This window comes from Oxyura jamaicensis, chromosome 1, assembly GCF_011077185.1.
Source record: "Oxyura jamaicensis isolate SHBP4307 breed ruddy duck chromosome 1, BPBGC_Ojam_1.0, whole genome shotgun sequence".
Lineage (NCBI taxonomy): Eukaryota > Metazoa > Chordata > Aves > Anseriformes > Anatidae > Oxyura > Oxyura jamaicensis.
The window spans coordinates 56,302,484-56,323,993 of NC_048893.1; the positions used below are offsets into that span (position 1 = coordinate 56,302,484).

Below are 21,510 nucleotides of genomic sequence, written 5' to 3' on the forward strand. Positions count from 1 at the left end.
GGGGAGCTCGGGGCGCCACCGCCCCCCGCCCCGCCCCGCCGCGCCCCATGGTGCCGGCGCGGGGCTGAGGCAGAGGCTGCGGGGCTGGCGGGGCGCTCAGAGCCGTGCCCGCCGCCGCCGGGCATGGAGGGTGCCGAGGCGGCCGCCCCCGGCAGCAGCAGCCCCGCGCAGCCCCGCTGCTCCTCCTGCGGCTCCGGGCCCGGCGGTGGCGAGGCTGCGGCTGCGGCTGCAGCGGCCATGGAGGAGCCGCTCGGGGGGGAGGCTCCGTCGCCGGGGGTCGCGGCGGGGCCGAGGAAGCAGCAGGGGGTGAAGCGGCATCACCACAAGCACAACCTGAAGCATCGCTACGAGCTGCAGGAGACCTTGGGCAAAGGCACCTACGGCAAAGTCAAGCGGGCCATCGAGCGGTTTTCAGGCAGAGTGGTAAGGCGGGGGACGGGGGATTTTTGGGGGTCCCTGGGGACGGTGGGTCTGGGAGCCCCCCGTGGGCACGGGGCTTCGCCTGCGGTGCGGGTCCAGGGCAGAAGGTGCCGCATTTTGCGTGCTGGGGTGGTGTCGTAGTAAGGCATCGGGGCATTTAAAATTGATGTGTTGTTATTGGAAAAAAAAAAATCAGGGTGGCTTACTGCTCTTGTTTTGCTTTTACACGCGTCCCTCCCGTGCACGGTGATTCTTTCCCAAGTGGAAATTAGCGCGGTAGCGAAACCTGTCACGCTCCCCGCTAGCCAGAGCGGCTCGCAAAGTCCTGTCAGAATGGCAAACGTCGGTCAAAGCCGCCGGGATTCAGTCATACTTTGGTGACCCAAACTTTGCTGACACCTAAAAAAAAAATCGCAGGGACTGCAACCCCAGCCCCATTGGTTTTTACGACCCGTTTCACTGCTCGGCTGTGCCGGCTGGCTCTAGACTTAAAGCAGCCCGGAGGTTGTCCTGCAATAACTCAGCTGCAGCATTTCCTCGCTGGTACAGCGCTCCGGCAGAGCACAGAAATGCGATTGAAGGAGCGCACACGTTAGCCAGAGTTATTGTCATTTTCCCTCCGCTGAAATATGTAACCGCTCTCGGAGGACAAGCGAACGCGAGGCAGGCGTTGCGTTAAGGGCTGCCCAGAGAAACAGATGCTTTTCCAAAGAGGTCCTCACACAGCTTTTCATATGAAGGAGACTAATTGAGTTTTCGCTAGACTTCATCTAAAACCAAGGCATTTCCCTAGTGACATTACAGGTTTTGTTTCATTTGTCTCTCTGTTTCGCTTGTCTGGGAGCTCAACACGCACCCAGAGGCAGAAGCAACTGTAAAACAGCAAAAGGAATTGCAGATGCAGCGGCTTTAATAAGAGACATTTACTTTGCAACTGAATATCTTTGTGTCGACAGTGAAAATGAGGTTTCAGCCAAGCTGTGGAGTCATATCATGTATGCTTTCAGTTTATTAGCTCATTTGGAGGCTGGCTAAAGAGAAACCAGAGATGGACATCTCTGCACATGCTCACTCCAAGTATATGATTTTTAAAGTTTGCTGCCTTGGCTGTTTTACAGCGTCAGGCTAACAAAAGCTCCAGGGCTGTATTATTTACTAACTATTATTTCGTAAGGGAATAATTTATGAGTTTCATTACGTGATACAGTAAATAAGAGAATACATCAAAAAATCATTTTAAAAGACTCGATCAATTAAAAAAAAATTGATTGTATTGTAAATGGGATTTGGTTTTGTGAAGGTTCCTCGCTGAGGAAAGGATGTAGCATAGATGCGTGTCTAAGTTAACAGCGCACCTGTGGTCTTCTTGTCCTTTGCTATTGGTAAGCACTTCAGCTCTATAGCTAAAGGTTCTTCAGTGGTATGGTCTGAGCTGAATTTATATGGCTAATGCCCTCTCGCAATGGAGAGAGTGAAAATCAAAAAATACCACTGCGATCTCAGATGCCATAAAAATGTTACACTCACTCTATCAGCTGGTATGTAGAAGCTAAACAAATCCTCGCAGGGGTGTTAGTTGTATACTACAGTAATATAACCCTTGGCGTGTGGCACTTCGTAATTATTAACTAGTCTACAGGCAAGTTGTGGCGCAACGTGTCTGTTTGAACTTTAACATCTGCGAGTGTATGTAAAATATCCACATTTTGTCTGTTTACAGAGTAAAAGCTAGTTGTTGGGAATCCAGCCAGACCTAAGCGCGCAGAAAACACTTCTTGCTTTCTGACGGTTTTCCTGTCTGGCTGTTGCACTGAGCACTGGTGGCTCTCCGTGGATGAGACAGAAGCGCTGGCAGGATGACTGCTCAGAGAGGCGCAGAGCTTCCTTTTTTTTTTTTTTTTCCTCTTCTCTTCCAATTCCTCTCCTGCGATCCTATTAGTGGCCACTATCGAGCAGGTTGGCTTGGCTGCGGCAGTGCGTCCAGCAGGGGATGCAGGAGAGAGCGCTGTGGCCGACACCGCTCCCGGCACTGCTTCCACTGCAAACTGTCTGACAACCAGCGGCCAGGTAGCCGCAGTCCCAAGGTTGCTGCAGTGCAGCCTGTTGGCTTCCTGTTCTGCTACTGGTGTAGCTGACCATCTTTTCTTTTCTAAGCAGCTATCGGTAGCAGATCACAAAGCTGGACCATGGAAGTGGCGCTGTGTTCCTGGTCATCAGCCCTCTCCATCTCTCTCCTGTTTGGTCTTTCTGCTTTTCTCATCTGTTAACATCTCTTTTGCTGTATGGTGTTTCATGAAGATATTTGCATGATTAGCTGGGCTCTTAATGTGAAACACGAACACTGGGTTTGTTGTCATCCATATGGCAACAATAAACAGCTCATGAGTGAAATAGAAATTGGCAAATGTGAGTTAATGAAGTAAAGCCAAGGTGTGAAGACAGTTCAGTCCGAGGTACATGTATGCTCTAGCCTTGTGCCATTGCAGGATTTCTGTTGGCCAGAGTGGAAGTAGTATTTGTTACTTATTAACAGTTTTGCAGGTTTATTCAAATTGGTGTAGTTTCTTTGTCTTTCCTCTTAGCTCAGTGAAACGTGATCATAAAAGTTTCCTGCCATAAAGCTCCAGGGTAGCTTGCATGATATATATGTCGCTTGTTATTGGAAACAACTTAGGTGAATTTGTGTACTAGTTACCACAGTGACTGCAGGCAGTGCTGCGTGCTGCACGAAGCCGTTAAAATAATGCCCACCACATGACGTACGAGGTGCCTAATTTCGCTAGCAAGATTTCCTTCATTAGTACTGGCTCAGTATGCACCGTGTAACTTATGGTATTTTAAATTAAGGCACCTGTTAGTGAGTGTAGGGATGAAGAGATGATATTGCAGGCCTGTGAAGTGACACTCACGTTGACATTTCTGTGGGTGTTTTCTCCACTTGTCATCTTGCACATGTTAAAGCAAAGAACTGAGCTTTTGTTCATGGTGTGTATTCAGGCTTTGCTAGCCAAGAAATCCCCAGCTACACTTATGTCAGCATTAGATAAGCTGTGCATCAGCCACCTCCGGCTGATCCCATGTGTGGTGTGTGAAGGACGACACTGCTGGGCTCCTCGGTGGCCAAAAGGTTCGGCTGGAGCAAGTTCTTCTTGCAGCATGACTTTCCCCATTGCAAGATCCGTGAGCTTTTCTCCCTCTCTTTCCTTAGGCTGCACTTGGGAGGCAGTGGGGAGCAGCTGCAGGGGCCTCCTCTCTCCCTTCTGAGCCAGGACATCTTTTCTTCCTCCTCACCAGCAGGTGGAGGAAGCACTATTCTTCTCCAGCTGCTCCTCCAGAAAGTTAATTATTTTGGGAATTGATGACAAGCTGCAGCCCGACATGAAAAGCAGGCGTGCGGCGCATATTTGTGCGGGCGTGTTACGGTTCGTGGTGCATGCTGTTTCTCTCTGCTGCGTAGAAGTGCAGGTGGAAGGATGCAGATTGGAAGGAAACCAATTATGTTGGTTTCTGAATTAAAATCCAGAAAGAAAAACAAACTTCAGATCAACAGAAATATTTTCAGTTGCAACTGCAGTGAACATCTTTGCTTTGAAACAGCTCTGCTTCGTGACGATTTCAGAGAGTTGCACAGGGTTCGGAAACTATGCAACAGGAGCAGATTATATGAAGGCAGGACCTGTGCTTTGCTGCCTTTATCTCTGTGTGTTACTACAAAAGCAAAACGTGAGCACCAGCAATGACAGCTCTGTCATGTCAGGAATTAATGCTTTGTCTGCTGCTCAGCCGCTTGCTTGTTGGCGGTGTGTTTTTTAAGGGTTCCAGATAAGGTTAAATTGTGCTCGTGAGTCACCAGGGATGGTGAAGGCCAGGCGGGGCACTTGTCTGAATTCCCTTCCCCATTTTGCTGATGCTGTAAGGAGGATGGGGGCTTTCTGCTGCCTTCAAGTACCTATCAAGAACTAGACTCTTCTAGTCAATAAAAATCCCATGTTAAAATCATGTTCACGTTGCAAAGTTAAACTCTCCATGAATAGAAAATGTTGGTATTCCTCTCTTCCCTCTTAGGTATGTGAACTACCTTACCATCTTTAATGACATGTTATACTTCCATTTTTTCCTGAGAACTGCTTCGTTTGGCACCTGGGTCACTACTCCATACTGATTTTTATCTTGATCCTTCAGTACGCATCCTCTGCAGAATGATGTCCAAATCTGAGGTTGTTTATTTTTTTTGAGATTCTTTGTTGTTCTTATTAGGATATCTTCCTTTACTGCAGACACTGGTGGAAGTATCTACACAGCACTGCTGTGATGTGAAGTGCTCGTACAGTACTTTGCACAACAGGATCCTGATTCATGAATGTGGCTTCTACAGCTATGATAATACACTTGGATAGTAGTAACAATGGCTTGTATCATTACCCCGTTTTATACGTGAGAAAGAAAAACTTACAGATTAAAGCCAAAACCATCATAAGTGTCAGCTGATTTTGAGTGCACAACCTAACACCTGATTTTTTTTCCAGCCACGTAGTGTACGTACCATCAGGGTCCTACAGATGACAGCCTCCTCCTGCAGAGCTCCGTCACTCTGTCCTTCTGGGCTCTCCTTATGCTGGGCTTTTGTCCTGGTATGACATTCGGCGTCAGTCTCCACTCCCGTCCCCTTTGCGCTCTGCTTGTGCTCCTGCCTCTTGCTTTGTTCTGCGTGCCAGTGCTGTGACCCGTGCCGAAAGCGTGGCCGTGCTCATGGTGCCAGAGCTGGGAGCTGCCACTGGGATCCGTGCACCTCTGCAGCCACGTGGGGCCAGGTGCTGCCCAGTGGGAGAGGGGTCCTTGCACAAACCTAGTGCCAAAACCTAACAATTTGCACATCTTGAAGACAGGAAAAAAACTGTGCTTTTTTTAGGGACTTGTAATGTGACCAAATCTGGACACATTTTCATGGTGGTGAAGGCATGTTAGTGAAACCTGGGCTGTCCTTGGTAAAAATGTTTACAATTTAAAAACAAACAAACAAAAACAAACAACAAAAAAAGACAGAAATTTTAGATCTGGAATGAATGCCAGCTTGAAACAGTATTTGGGCTTGCACATGGCTTTGTTGTTAATTTATTTGTACTACCCCTAATTATTATCTGTGAAAATGATTATAAGGGGAAGAAAAAAACTACCAAATCTAATCTTGTGTGATTCACCATGAATACTGTAAGCTTATTACGATAGGAGTTGCCACCTGATTATATACAATGACTTCAGTCTTCAAAAAAACAATTGAGTAACTGAAACGTCAAAGATGACTTGAACATCGAGGGCTGCAAACAGAAACAACTGATTACAGCATGAAGGCCATGAAGTAAAAGGCACCTTCAGCCCTTGTTGTAGAGGTGGATTCGTACAGAGGAGTGCAGGTCAGTGGTATAAAAGTCTGGCTAGCCAGTAAGGGGTCATCTGAATATGTTAGCTTGTCAAATCGTTTACCAAATTAAAGAACAGCATGTTCTTTCTGAGCTTTGAATGGGCATCGAGTAAAATTCCTTTGAAGATTTTGCACTGTCTTACAGGTGAATGAATTACAGAGTCATGAGAAAATGCTGCTGCTTTTATTTTTCTATTCCTTTTTTTTTGTTTGTTTTGTTTTTAATTGGATTGGACAATTTCAGGCAGGTCAATTTCCTCTGCCTCAGTACATCCCATTGTGAAAGGATGCTGCTTCATACAGAGAAGTTAGGCTAACTGCAGGGGCACGTTTTGGCCCAATACATACCTATTGTGAACCCTCTAAATGTGAAATTCACAACAGAATTTGAGCCGATGTTTATAGCACAGCCTTCAGCTCAAAACACTGTAAAATGCCTAAGCATTATTGCAAATGGTTTCAAAGCACCATATGCTAGAGAATGCAACAGAATGGAAATTGCTTGTAGAAAGTCTTTCATTAGATATGGATAAAATATACTGTGCTTTTTGGTGGCATGTGTTTTAAAAATTATTATTATTTTTTAAGAACCACAATGTGGATTTGCCATGTGGAGACAATTATTGTATATACTGTAGTTTGGGGTCATACATGTTGAATAAAACGTGTGGAATGTGCAGTTCTTGCGAGCAATTGTTTATTCTTTGCAGAACTGTAATCGTAGTTAGTCTGTGTTTTGTCTGGTAAATAAATAACTAGAGAGCCTTTGCTGGACTGAAGTATCTGGAGGGGGCACTTGGTGGCCAAGCAGTGCCAAGGAGGAATGCCCCAGGTGGGTTAAAAAAGATCACAGAATCACTTAGGTTGGAAGAGACCTGGAAGATCACCTAGTCCAACCTCTGATACATCAGTCTTCAATGCGGGCAGGTCAACATGTGTCAAGCCACGATGATCCAATTGCAGACCATATGGGATGCATTTCCAGTACCCATATGCCAAGGATTCACAAACTGGCTGCTGCCCTTGGCTTTGATGCAGGCATTGCCCTGATTAAGGTCTCAGCCTCCCGTACCGTGCTCAGGTCCCCTCTTTGCATGAAGCAGGATGCTGATGCCAAAGCATCTCCTCCATCTGAACAAACATGCTCCTCACAGAAGGACACTGTCATCTTTTACACTCAACCTACGTAAAGTGTGACCAGAACTGTACGTTTTCTGCTCCAGTGCCAGTCGATGCTGCTGAGGGGGCCATGCCTTGAGGCTCGGGATGGGATGGGAGCTCCTAGCGGTGGCAGAAAGGAGCAGTGGTGGCAGCTGCCAACATCTCAACACCTCCCAGCATGGGCAGCGGTGGAGGCTGCTGCCATCGCCCAGCTCTGACGTATAGTTTTGATGGTTTGCATGCTACCGGTGGTGTGTGTGTTAGTGTGGGCATTTCCAGCCCACAGAGAGCACTGATCTCGTCTCTTGCTTGTGTCCTGCCCAAGTCAGGGTTTGTACCTAAATCTCCCAGACACGCACCTGCCACTTTATAGAAAATGCTCCTGTTGTTAGCCCTTGATGGGTCACTGTTCTTGGCATAGCTGGTATGTCAGAGGAAATGTCTCGCATGAAAAGGTCTCTTTGTAAATATGCAAATTATATTTGTCAGCATTTTCTTCAAATATCTTCCAACAGATGTGGGTACCATGTGTGTCCACTTAATAAACTAAACTCGAAATAATTTCCACTTTGCTAGATATATGGGGAATAGCCGGGGGGGCGGGGAGCGAACTACAAAGCAAGGTAAAAACTGCATATGTGTGCTGTTACATTTGATGACCAATTCATTAAAGCCATAAGTGTATCCAGGCTTTCAATAGTGTTCTCCTGCTGTTGCTTCCTGCACTCCCTGGCTACAAAATCAGTCTCTATGGCTCTCATTTGTCTTACCCACATGAAAGACTTTGAGCATCTGCAAGTTATGATTTGAGAAGTATCTGCTTTTAAACAGAATGTATTTATCACCATGTCTTCACAGGCAACATGGTACATTGTATAAATTAGAGGATCCTAGACCTTTGAACACTAGGGGGCTGGGTGAGATATTCCATGAGTCGACGGTGTCTGGCCAGCCTGATCAAACATCCTGGACCCACACCAAAAATGCCAGATGTTCAATAGATGTGGGGGCCCTCCTGTAACCTTTGCTGCATGTTGCACTGGGGGATGTGGGGAGGGGGTGAGATTGTAGCCATCCATTGCTCTTACGCTATTTAATGCTCTCATATATTTTCTGTTTTGAACTGAACACCGTGAACCAACCCTGAATTCATCCTGTTAAGCCAATACGCAGTATTAATACTTGCAGTGCCTTAACTCTCCGAAGGCAGGTGGGATTTGCTACTAGCTTTGGTGCTTTACAAGACATCAGCCCTTAAAACTGTCACTGGCCCACGGCTGGATGCAAGTCCTGGATCTTGCTCAAGTGTGACTTTTTTCAGTCTCTGTTCTTGCAGACAGAGGAAAATAATAAAATATTTTAATGGGTGTTTCCTTTAATTTAAAACAACAACAACAACAACAAAAAACAGCAACACAGCAGCTTTGGGAAGAGGGAGGGGTTGGTATGTTCAAAATAGTTTTGGCCATCTCTGGGTGCATGCAAAATCTCAAAATAAATGCAAGTCTTTGGTACATAAGTTATTTGGATGCTGCAGAATCCACTCCAATGGCTCCTAGTGACTAGCCCAAAAATGTCAGTGAGAAGACAGTGCAGGTTGCTCCAGTTAACGTGCGACCACCATCAATCTTGGGCTATCTCCTCAGCTTTCCCACCTCCCTTGCTGCGTTTCCACCTCCCCTCAGCTACACTGATGATGCAACCCTATCCTCATCCTCCTCTTCATCCTGGCCACCCTCACTGGCCCCACACAGTCTGTGCCAGGCCCAAGCAGATGGGGCAGCAGCAGAGGGATGAAGGCACATTGGCGCTAGGCCACCTGCGATGCTGGGTGGTGATGGGGAGGCTTCCTGCGCCGGGCTGGCCGTCTCTCTGCTAAACCCAGAGCCCTTCAGCTGCCCTGGCCCTGCTGCTGGCATATGGGACGACTTAAGCAGAATCACTGGAGGAGCCAAATGTCTTTGTTCTGAGGTCTGGCTGCTCGAGGGGCTTGCAATTATGCTAATGTCTCGCTGTGTCAGAGAGCTGAGTCAGCGTGTTTGGGTTTAAGCAGCACTGCCTTGGAATGAAGACAGTAGTTAAGGGATATTAGACTTAAATAAAAATAAAAATCCGTTGTTTCTGTGAAAAGATACCGTTGCAAGCTTGGAGACTAAGATTTAGCCATTGGATGGATCAGAAAGGTATGGGCCATGATGTAGATGGAAATCACAAAGCCCACATATCATGTTTCCCATGCAAACAAAGGCATTTCATCTCTGTTACAATTTCTAATCTCCACAACACCCCTGATGACGGACGATATCACTTTTAAAAGTGAACATGAGTATTTTTCGTGATGCTGACCACAAGAGTTAGCAGTGAAGGTTGGATAAGAATACCTGCTCAAACCTTGTCATACTGAACAAATGTTCCTTTATTTAAATAATAATAATAAAAATACATTTGGCATAGGAAACAGTGCTTTGTTTTCATTGGTACAAAAAGATTAAGTCTTTCACACACGCATTTAACAGGAAAAGATGGCAAAGCATTTGTTAAAAAAACTACTCTGGAGGCAGGAGTTCAGAGTTGTCCTTTATTTGCTTATTTTTGCCATTGTGTTCCGTATGGATCAAACCTAGTCACTGCTGGGGGGGCATTTGGCTGGGGCAGGGCGCGAGTGCCACCCCGCCGCCAGGCAGCTGGAGAGCTTGGGGGACACCTGGTGTGGCGGTGTCCTCGTGGTGACCACAGCCCCTACCCAAATACTTCAGCATAAGGAAAATAAATCTTTGGTGGGTGAGCATGGGAGGGTGCAGCCTTTCTGGTGCTGATTTCCACACAGCCTGGAGCATGGGAGAGCTGTGCAACAGCGCAAGGCAAAATGCCTGCAAAAAAACCTGCCAGAAGGCAAAGCTGCTGAGCAGGGTGTTCAGCATTCATTAACAAGCAGGACATCTGGGCTGCTATCTGTACTTAACACTTGACCTGTGTTAGTAACTGTCTCCTGGATTTTCGGGGGAGCTTAGTTGCACTTCTTAGCAATTTTTACCATTGACTTGGTTCTGATACCAATCAGTTTGGCTTGGGCCTAGCTGAACTTACAGGGATACAACTGAGAGGCTTCCACATTGCCCTCCCATTTTTAACCAGGCCTCTACATGAGTCATGCAGTGTCCTTTATGCTACGCTGCCTTTTCCTTTCATGTACTCAGCCTTTTCCTCATCTCTGTTGCTGGGCTTTTGCATGTCATTCATCACCCTGCTGTCGGAGCACCTCACAGACTGCCGTAGCCTCACCGTTGCTGTCAGTGCATAGACTCACTTTGTTGTTTTTCCCAAAGAGGAGATGAGGTGAGATCTGCATTTTGGTGCTGCACCGGCTTAGCTGGGCCGTGTGGGCCAGCCCCACGCTGCAGGCAGTGCCCATGGTGGGGGCAGTAGTGCCAAGCACAGGCTTCCTTCCCTCACAGTGTTTACTGCCCTCGGGTGCTGAAACGGGCTGAAATAAAGAAGCAGGCCTCTGCGGGTCTGTCTCCTGTAGGGGTGCATTGCCATTGCTTGATGCTTCGAGCACCAAGAGTGTTCCGTGGTTTCCCTCAGGTCACCCAGCAGGTCTGTGGCAGAGGCACACAGAGGACCGAGGTGGGCCACAGCTTCAGCAATGGGCTGGGCCTGGCCCTTCCTTCTGCGTGTGCAGCCTCTTCTGCCTCGGGAAGGAGGCTCATCAACCAAGGTCCTCTGCCATGGCTGTGGTCTCACAGCAGAGGGGATGGTGACACTTTCTCCAGAGCCTGCCAGCCGCTGTGTTTGGTCACTGCTGGGTACCGTGGCAAGTCCTTTAGACCTGGAAGGAGCACAGGCCTTCAGCTAGGCTGCACATCGTGCTTACATCTGGCCTAGGGACCAGCCCTCTTTTTCAACAACAGTTTTTTTTTTTTTTTTTTTTTTTTTTTTCTGTGTACAATTTGAGAGTTTTCTGCCAGGTGAAGCAAGTGTATTCTCCCAGTTCGTCCTGTCTGGCATCTCATTATGAAAACGCAGTCTAATGGGACCGATGAAATGCTTCGTTGTGGATTGCGTATCACTCGCGAGGAATTTGTCAGGGGAAGGAATTTCATTCTGTACTTCAGCCTCCTTCCAGCCTCTCTTGGATGAAAAGAAAACTCCGCAGCCGTGAATGTAACTGGTTATCGTTATTGGATATCATTACTCACTCACTTGGAGCGTAAAACAAAAACTCGCATCCCCTGTGATGCCGTGGGTGAAATGCTGCTCTCGGTTACATTAACACAGTTGTAAACCGAAGAGTAGAATTTGGCCCTTTGTTTCAATTGAAATAGTTGTTTAACACAGGCAAGGACTAAACAATGCACTTGAAAGCAATTTGTGTTATTGTCTGTCGAGCAGAGCTTGTATTTTATGAACTGGCTGATCATAAAGACAGCATAAATCATGTAAAGCATTCTCATTTACTTTTTCTTTCTTTTTTCTTTTTGCAGATGGGGCTTGTAGAGTAGAGTTGCAGTCAAATGTCTGCTCCAGGATATTTTAGTTGAACTGTGTGAGTCCATTAAACAAATGTAATGGCTTTTTGGAAAGAAGTGCTGCGTGTTTCAAACCAAATGTTTTACATAGAGAACATCTGGGTAGCGCTGGGTGTTTGTATGTGGAGCACATCAGACAGCAGCCTTAGTGAGCTCAGCTGGGAGGCTGCCTGGGATGTAGTTGTAGGATATGACAGTTCAGTTGTTGTAGGGAATAATTCCTATGAAGTATTGCCATATACCGAATGTTTGGCACAAACAGCTCTATCTTTGTTTTACTGTACACCCAAGTTATTCTTCTTATCTGCCCAGCAAAACTCTAAACAATTTTTAAACAATGCAGTAAATGTTGGCACCTCATGAGCAGCAGCATGCCCATTAAAGCAAACTGGAGAAAGCAGCGTGAAGGGGGAATTCGGCTCGCTCTGTTTTCAGGGATTCCTGCCATGGACAATGCGGAGTGAGTGAGTGATGAATGCAGTATGTGCAAGTGCTGTGGAGGGTTGAGTTGGAAGTGATCGATGTTACAGTGGTGTTGCGTGCCGTTGCTTTGAGGAATGTGAAAATGCAAAACCAGTGAAATCCGCACAATTAGCCTGACATTAGGGTTTGCTGGGGCTACTGGAAGAACTTGAACCTAACTTGAACCTAAATTAATAAGCCTGCTTCTATTTTGTGACATCAAAGGTACTATACTTCCAGGAAATGTAGGAAATGTTGAAAAGAGTTTTATTTGGGTGTCTGTTCTTAAATTATTTCTGCAGTTTAGCTGAGGAATGCATGGCTCAAATGAGATGAAAGTTGTAATTTCCAGAGTAGCGATGCAGCTTCCCCTTTCAGGATTGTTTAAGTAAAAAGTTAAACAAAGTGGGTTAGGCAGTCTTTCGCTCCAGTCCCTTGTGGACAGCAATTCACGTTGTGCAGCACCGCTTTAATAGTTCTGCTCGGTACAACATGATTTGTGGTATTTGCTGAGATGAATTTCTGGACTGAGCAGCGTGAGAGGGAATTGCTCCTCACTCGGAGGAAGGTGGTACATCCAAGTCTGTGCGAAGGTCGCTGGCAGGGTGAAGTGGGAAGCCTGCGCTGCTGCTGTTGCACTACCTAACAACTTCGCTTTTGGCACGGGGACCCCAGAAAGCTGAGTGCTAACTCTCCCTCGTTCGACTGACCCCAGCCAAAGTGCAGGCCAAAAAAGGTGTTTGTGCGTGTTGAAGAAGGGGGCAACAGTCCTGGAGATCACGCAGGCTGGGGGAGTTCTCTGCCAAAAGCTCTCCATCTCTTTCTTTAAAAAGAAACACAACGCGGTTTGCTGTTTCTCCCCTCCAAGGTTAACTCTCCCCATAACTGCTTATAACAACTGCTTGTAGTTTTGCACTTCTCTTGTAGCAAGCTAGAATTATGCTTTTAAAGCTTCAAAATTGCATGACAGCCAGCCACTTCTTGGTAGGAAAGTGTAATTCATTTCTCCCCATCACGTCTATTCCAGGCCTGGCTGGCTGTGGGGAGCAAGAGTGTTCCTGTTCCTGTATTATTCTCTCCACTGAGCCATTAGGGTGGCCCTGGTAAATTACTTCTGATAAATAAAAGGGAACAACAGGAGGTTTCTCTACCTTCAGGGGTATAAATATTTCTTAGAAATCAGAGACGGATGGAGAAGAAATGTTAGCAAAGTCCTTTCCTCCCTCTGTAGCAATTCCACCGCCTTCTGTCATAAATTCTAGGAGGGTGCCTTCCAAAAAGGGACCATTAAATAGGTAACATCCAGCCTGGCCAATGCAATATTGGAGCAGTGCTCTTACAAAAACAAATTTAATACTGCAACGTGATCTGCAAGCCCCGGAGCAAAATAACCTGGGTGAGGCTTGATACACATGGTTGCCAATCTTTTTTGTTTTCCAAGAGTATTTTTCCAGATAGGATATGGGTCTACGGTTCACTAGGTTCCCACCATGAAAAGTTGTTTATATTTTGGTCCATCTTAGACTGATTTAGAAAATTATACTAGGTGTAGGTGCTTCTCAGCTGATAGTCCTGTGTCATTAACCTTTCCAACTATGCTGTTTATACACCCCCATATACCTTATGTGATACAGTCTCAGTGGCCCACCATCCTTGCGCAACGAATGCTTGCTCGTTAATGTTAATCCAAAGCCTAAGCTCTAAGCTCAAGGTTAAAGTCTCTGCATGCTTCAAAATTCCACCAAAGGTTATTTAGGAACTTGAGGTGGTCAAGCAGTGTGGTCTTGTGTATTGGGTTTTGATTAGCATTGTAGTACCTGAAGGACATTCCTTGAAGAAAGAATCTTCTCAAGTTTTTCGTATCCTGTTGGTGAAATAGCTCTTTCTCCTTTCAATTAACTCTTAGCCTTCTTTGAAGGACTGCAGGACCAGGAGAGCAAAATTAAAGGATCCACACAATACCAGGTGACATAGCATTTGCGCCAGAAGGGATGTTGTAAAGATGTGCAAAGCTCTTAGCTGTTCTGAGGCTTCCCTGAACTCACAGACACTTCAGGGAAAAGGAGAGAATAAGCTGAATTACATTTGTTTACCCATGACTTCCTCAAGCAGAACTTACCAAGTGAATGAAAATGCACTGTCAGGTGGCTTCTTGGAAAAAAAAAAAAAGTGTTGTAAAAAGTGTTTAAACAAAGTCCAACCTCTTTCCTTGTTTAATGTGAATTACAGCCTTGCAGTGATATAGCACCTTTCACCTAAACATATGCAAAATCACTTTGGAGACTCTGGTAACTGCTCAGGTTACCATTATTTAGCAATTATTTAGCAGCACGTTGCAATAGTCTGCAGCAGTTGCTTAGAGGGTGTGAATATCTCCATTTCCAACTTAAATTATTGGGAGGAATTACAGGAGACTGTCCTTTTCAGACTGGAAATAGATCCAGGCTCTGGGGCTTTGTACCCCTCTTCTCAAGAAAGTCATAAAGGGCTTTTTCTACAGAAGTAGCCAGGATCTTGGTTTTGTATTTCATTCCCAAATCAGTGCCTTGAACAGTGTGTGCTCCTACTATGGAGGATTACTTCAGGGTGATTCACTGCTTATTCACAACTAAAAAAACAACTTTGAATTAAAATCCCTCTCTGTTGCCCCCAGGTTAGCATTTTGCATGAGATCAGCAGCTATGGTAGCTGTGAGATCAAGCCTCAAATGAATGTGAGATCTATCTTCCAGTTTTCGGAGGGGGAATCTGTAATATCCATGTAACACTGAGAACAGTAAACTTGGGGCTTGTGAATTCCTTCACTCCCTTTAACCTGACTTGCCAGTAATTTAATTAGTGCTAACCAGTCTGCACACTGACTTGCAGAAGTTAAAAGACCAACACATGATTCACTTCCAGCGACTTTTCCTCTTTTGCACATGTGCTGGATGGAGCTGCACTGTATTTGGAAGTTGATCAATAAGGATTGCACAATTCTAACCTTATTTAAACTATGATATAAACAGACATGATAGAAACGGATGCTACCAGGTTTTTTCCTACTTATAAGTGAAGTCAGATTTTTTTTTTTATCATTTTTTGGTTCCAACAAAATCGTAACCTGGAAGAAAAGCAGTTAGACTTTGTGTAATCCCAATTCAGTGTAGCATTTGGCTTTTGTAAATGTGGAAGCCAAAAATAAACATCTGCTTGGCAACTTCACCAGAAGTTAACTATAAATGCAGCTTTCGTCTTCTCAGCGAATGTGGCATTCAGTGCTGGTTGACATCTATTAAGGAGAAATGATCCATAGCTGAGGTTGCAGAGCATTTTTTTTTTTTTTTTTAATTACAATTAGGAACCTCCACTGCAGCAGGAAAATCCCCACCCAAGTTTCTTTCCAGATATAATACCTTATGTGCCAAAACATGACCTTTCCTTGAAAGTTTGAAGGTAGCTGGATGGGATATTGTGAGTTATTAGATCTTGGAAAAGAGATGGTCCTCCATTGGTCTGGCATGACAACCATAACATAAAATAAAATTTGTGGCCGTATTTTTCCCCACTTTTCTTTAGTCCTTCAGAATTAGATTGTAAGTCTGTTCTTTCACAGGGTAGGTTACATTAAAGTAGTAGATATTGCATCTTTGGATATTCAGAAGGGTCTTGCCAAGACAAAAGTAAGCATGGTGGCTCTTCTCACCAGGCAGATGAACTCAGCATGAGGCAGGGACTCTTCCAGCATGCCAGTCTTGGCCTCCAGTTCCAGCAGTGCTGGCTGCAAACATCTCCAATAACCTCATCTGGTCCAGCCTCTGTTTTCCATTGAATCCTTTGCAACTCCTGCTGCTACCAGGGCAGGCAGGACTTCATTAATGCTTCATTTTGGAAGGGAAAGGTTTTGCAATAGATTTCTGACTTGTATTAGTAAGCTGTCAGTTTCTGGATTCTGCAGCCCTCCCTTCCCTCCGGTTTGGAGATTCACTGCTTCAAAATGAAAAAATCAATAGCCACATTGTTAACCTATGTTTTTAAATGCTATTGAAAAACAGATCTATACTGACGCAGATGAATGGTTTCTTTCACTCCTAATGATATATCAGTCCTGAGACGATTAATACAGAGCCAGATCTGCCAGGTAGTGAGGACGACTCAAGGCCAGGCTTCTCAGCATGCAATGAAAAAAGGTCTGCCGGGCAAATTCATCAGAGGATGCATGGTGTAAATATGCCAGCCTTCATGTGCGTAGCTGAGGGCAGCAGGTACAAAACAATGAGGGGTTATAAATTTTGCAGTAGGGCAGTAGTTACTCAGGAAATGCGCACACAAGGCCTGTTAACAGGCACCGTATGCGGGGGTGAGGAAAGAAGCGGAGGAAGGGTGTTGTACATGTTCCTCCTGGCACCCACTTTGTATACGTACAGCAGAAATGTGCTAATCCGGTGCCTTCTGCTTGTTAAAACCTGGTTCCATGGGCATTTTTCTGTGTGAATAAAGCAACCTAGAATGAAGATATAACCCCTTGCCTAGTATTTGTGATTAGCTAATTCTTCTCCACTTGCTGAATCTCCATTTATGTACAGGAGCAGCAACTGTGTCCAGCAGAACTGGGAAAGAACAATTAAAACAATGGTAAAATTACCCCGGTTCTCACAAGAAGCACAAGCACTTTGTGCGTTAGCTTATGCAAATGAAATGGTGATTTCACGTTTATCACATAGACTTGGGACTTCTAGTGCCCTGGTGCAAAGGTGAGAGTTTTCCTACAGGTAGCGAGTGATCTAGGAGCAGTAAATCAGCTTTGGTTTTCAGAAATATAGTCTTTTTCATGTCATACTTTGGGAAGAGGGAAAGGAAGCAGCGAGGTGCCGACGTTCACTATTTGCTGTTACCGTACAGAATGAGACAGTTGTAAAAAATATCTTTGCCTCTTAAAAGCAAGTGAACTTGGAAGGTGTATCGAGGCATGTGCATCCTCACCCTTTATGCGTGCAGCTGCTGCCTGCTGAAGGACAGCGTTTTGTCTTCGCTGCCATCCGTGTAAGGCCACCAGCAGGCGTGCAGTGGGACAGAGCACCTGAGATTCGGGTCATCGGAGTCTCGTTGGGTGTGGATGGCACCGTCTGCCTCTTTGAGCAACTTCCCCACTTACTGCATGGTTTGCCAACCTGTCAAACAATGGAGTCGGGCTGTTGACAAATAATTAATTAGGATTTTGTTGCATGCGTGGCTTGCAGGCAGTATCGCCATGGAGATGATCTGGCTTTTAGGATCTGAAAAGTAGCAATCTCAAAACAATGGCATTGTGTTGACCTTACCCTTTTTCCCTGAAAGAGAGCTCTCAGAGATGGTGAAGCAAAATGTGCGATGCCAGGTGCTGATTTTGCTTCAGCTCACAGTGGCCTCGCGTCCAACTTCTCAGTCAGTGCACGGAGTGTTTTCTGTGGCAGTGCAGAAGCACATCCTGCACGATGCTGTTCACTGCTGCATTTGGCCTGGGATGGGATTCTCCAGACAGCTTTTTTTTTTTTTTTTTTTTTTTTTTTTTTTATCCTTCATGTCAGAGAAAACAGAAAAGAAAATATTGTGGAAGAAGAGACTTACAAGAAGTCTGGATGGATCCTCATCTGCAAGAATGACTTTGCAGAACCTGTTGGGTGCTTGGCATCCGTGCAGAGATATCCTCCCATGGCTCCTTCTTTCCACCTGGAAGGTCCAGAGGCCGGATAAGCAGTTATTCAGCCCACTCCCTGCCTTTCCTTTCTCTTCCCTGTGCAGCCCCTGGAAGTGCCCTTTCAGTGCATTCAGTGCATTATCAGCATCCCCCTCCTTATCATCTGATTGCAGCACCTCGGGGACCACCCAATTTCATAGCTTTGTTTCTCTTCCTCTTATGTTGGTGATGTCTGGGCCAAGAGCCATAGGCATTTTCAGACTCCCCTGGAAAAAGTACCATAGGCATTTCCAGACTCCCCTGGAAAAACATAACATGGTGCCAGACGTTATTCTTCCTTGCTAAGCTCCACGGAGCTGGAGAAAGAACAATGTGCCCTTTCTCTCCCCACCCCCAGACATCCTCTGCTCTGCCTCTTTCTTCCCCTCGGCTCGATCCACCTATTCTTTACCTCCCCACCCTCGCTGGCACTTGCCACATGGCACTTCCCACCTAGGAGTCTCAAGGAAAGGAAGCGGAGCTGTGAAACTGGCCGGGCTTGCCCATTTCCCATTGCTGGGTGGGGCTGGCCCCCGTCGGCAGCTTGAGGAAAGCAGCGGTTTATGGCTGCATAACCCTCCCCTCCCACTGCACCCGGACAAAACTGTTTGTAATACCGTTCGTTAAGCTGCATTTCTGACATATCTCCCCGTGACAGCGAGCCGTTTTCCCTTCCTCGAGGGACTGAGCTCTCTTCCCCGATGTCATTTTCCCGGCTCTCCACAAGGCTATTGCAGTAACCCATCGGAATTTGCTCCGGAGCACGGGTGGTATGCGCAGGGGCCGGACCCAGCTTACAATTCACAGCCCCCGCGGTGGAGAGGAGCAGTTTGTTCATATCTTACCACAGCTCTAAAAATAGCCCTGGTAGATAATAGGAGTGGAAGATAGTTTTCAATGGGACTGAATGTACTGCACGCGGAGGCTGCTGGGGGAGGCTGTGGCATTCAGGTGGCCAGCCTAGGTTACAGCAGCAGCCGACTTAAAAATCTGGGGCTTTCTGCAGCGTGGCGAATTCTACCTTTGTTTATATTCACACATCTTGGCTGGAAATGAGGCAAACATGAGTTCATTAATTAAAAGCAAACATACGAACCAGCTTCCTGAAATCAAGAGACGTAGCTTAACGCTTTGAAGAAAACTTGTTGCTTATCTTACGAGCGACGATGCCAGCAATGACTCAGCAGACACAGAGGTGGGATCTGGAAGTGGGCACCTACTGCCTGCTATGCCCTTTGCCAAATGTTCAGACTTTGAGATATTTTGCTGTAGACTGTGGTCTTAATCTGCCTTTGTGAAAGAAAATTCCACGCGTCTGCTTTGCCCAGCAGCCAAGAAGCTCATAGAGGAGGAGACATTTCTCTTACAGATAGGACTGAATGTACAGAAACCTTTGCAACCGTTGTGTTTTTGAAGTATTTATAGCTCAATTCATGTTATTTGTACCAAACAAAAGCAAAGAAGCATGAAGCGTATTGGAAAATACTTCATAATCTCTCTACACCAGTTCAGAGAGCAAGTATAAATCCTCTTTCCAGCAAATGGAGACAGGTAATTTATTACAGCCTTGAAGAGAGCAGCTTATTTCTCCACGCTTCCTGCCCAGCAAGCTCTGCAAGCTGACTCATGGAGGGGTAGGGAGCCAAAAGCTGTGCTCCCTCTTTCCTATCTGCTTCTGGAAGGCAGAGCAGTGGGTGAGCGGCAGCTGTGCTCAGGCAAAGCCCTTTGGAAACGCCTGGTTGTACTGGAGGTTTACAGCCCCCTGCTTTCTCTCCCTCATGCCGTGCATTTTGGGGAAGGTATTCCCTGTACCTGCTTAACGCGCAGGGGCTGGGTGGTTTCAGTCCATCCCTGGTGCTCCTTTCACCCCCGTTACCCTCTGTGGCCACGGGACTGCATTGCCACCAGGGCTGCAGGGCAGATCCCCGGGATGCTCCTGCTGCATAGGGCTGGCAAGGGACAGTGACAGAGTTGTTTTGGTCTGTTGGTTGAGGATATTTATCTCACGAGGGTTCTCCTAAAGGGGAATATGTATGTGTGTACTTGCATGCGTGCACGTAAGCAGTAAACTCTACAACTCGATTAAGACCATCAAGTCATTCAGGATCAGTCCCCACAGGGACCATTGCATCGTCTAGTTTTGAGCTGTGACCTTGCTAGTTATGCATGTATTTAACTTCACATGTGTGAGCCATCCCACAAAAGTCAGTGTGAAGCTCACATGTGTGAAGTTAGGCATGTGCTAAAGTGTTTTGCCAGAATGTGTACCGGGGCTACAGGGGCTTTGGGTGAACTTGAACTTATTTTGCTAGGGTAAGAGGCTTTGGATTTCATTATTAAGAACCCGATATGTTACTCTGTCTGAAGGCAAGGTCTTGGAGTTATCTGAAATTCTCATTAAGACAAGAAGCTAGGAAAAATACAAATTCCTTCACTAGTAAAGTTACTAAAAATACTATAATTAAATTATCTAAGTCCTAAAGCCAGTAAAATACATTGAAGAAGTGTGGTAGAGGTACAAGTACGGTGCTCTGAGAGTACCAAAGGGACTAATAGCACTTTCTCTGCAGATCTGGAATATTTTAGGTAGTCAATGTAGCTGATGTAAAAAAAGCATATTGCATTTGCCCTACTCTTGTTTCACATGCGGCGACCCTTAGTAAATTTTGATGGTGCACACAGTGGAGCTGTTGCAGAGAAAGAAAGGAGAATAATCAAGCAAGCAAAAAAAGGACCTAAAGAATGGACAAACAAGTTCTTTATAAGGTATTTCTCAACTGAGATTATTTCTTACTAGGCTTAAGTTGTTCAGGTTCGTCGTGTACCATGTCTGGCAGCAGTTCAGCGAGGTTTTGAAGAAAGGAGCCAGCTCTGTTGGGTGGTAATAGTACTATATTTTCCAGAATTATTTCTGAGTAGAATGCGTTTCACAAAAGAGATTCCATTATTGATATTTGTCTTACAACCGAACAACAAAAAACAGAGGGATCTTATTTTGCTCAGAGAGATGAAAGCAATGAAATACCCCCAACATGATCATGACTCGCATTGCTTCTATGAAATACTGAAAAATATAGTCGGATGCTTTCTTGTTCGTGCTGTTGCCTTCACATTAGTGAACTTAAGCCCACAGACCCTTGCTGACGCAGCCCGAGCAGCCTGCTGCAGGTGAACGACACTTGGCTGGCAGAGATCCCACGTGTGGAGCAGAGGAGCCAGCGCGAACACCGCTGTGCGCCGTCCTGCTGTGCTGCTAATCCTGTTTCGGGACGCCTCTCTGACAGTGAAAGCCTGCTGACAGCAATCAGTCGCTCACTGGCCTTTCGGATCAGGTCACCGGCAAGACTGTGTGCTCCTGGTAGTCCTTGAGCCCATTCCCTTGGGAAGGGAGCTGTGCAGGCCACCAGGCAGACAGTGCAAGGTAGAAAGTGTTTACTGAGATGTGCTCGAGCTGTTCACTTCCCTAAGACACTTTTTGAAGGGGAGAATAGCAACTGGATGTGAGGAAAGCTATCAGAAGTTGGCCTCTAATGGTGCTGTGGCTTGGTGGCCAAGAAGTCCTGTGATGTGTTGCAGCTGGGGAGGGGCAGGCAGCAATTCCTGTGCTGCTACGTCCTCTTTCCTTTAGGAGTAATAGGAGTAACATCAGCTTTCCCTTTCGATTTCCTCATCTTTTTCCTCAAAGAAAGTAAATAGTGCCATTTCACCACTTGCTGCCCGAGGCTTAAATAATAAATGGCTGTACATTTATTTAAATAATAAATGGCTGCACATAGAGCATCTTCATGTGCTACGCACATACGCAGGCGGTAGCATTTCATCAGT

General features: G+C 45.9%; 1 protein-coding gene across 2 annotated transcripts in view; it reads left to right on the forward strand.

The window, feature by feature from the left end:
• The first annotated feature begins 34 nt into the window (after positions 1-34).
• NUAK1 (NUAK family kinase 1) overlaps positions 35-21,510 on the forward strand; it is a 48,783-nt gene continuing 27,307 nt past the window's right edge. Inside the window, exons 1-2 of one of the 2 annotated variants that reach the window (XM_035341026.1) lie at positions 72-88; positions 213-423. In XM_035341026.1, the coding sequence (XP_035196917.1) occupies positions 238-423 (186 nt within the window). In that variant the 5' untranslated portion in view covers positions 72-88; positions 213-237. Of the gene's footprint in view, positions 424-21,510 lie in introns of both variants that reach the window. The other variant, XM_035341016.1, reaches the window with a different exon arrangement.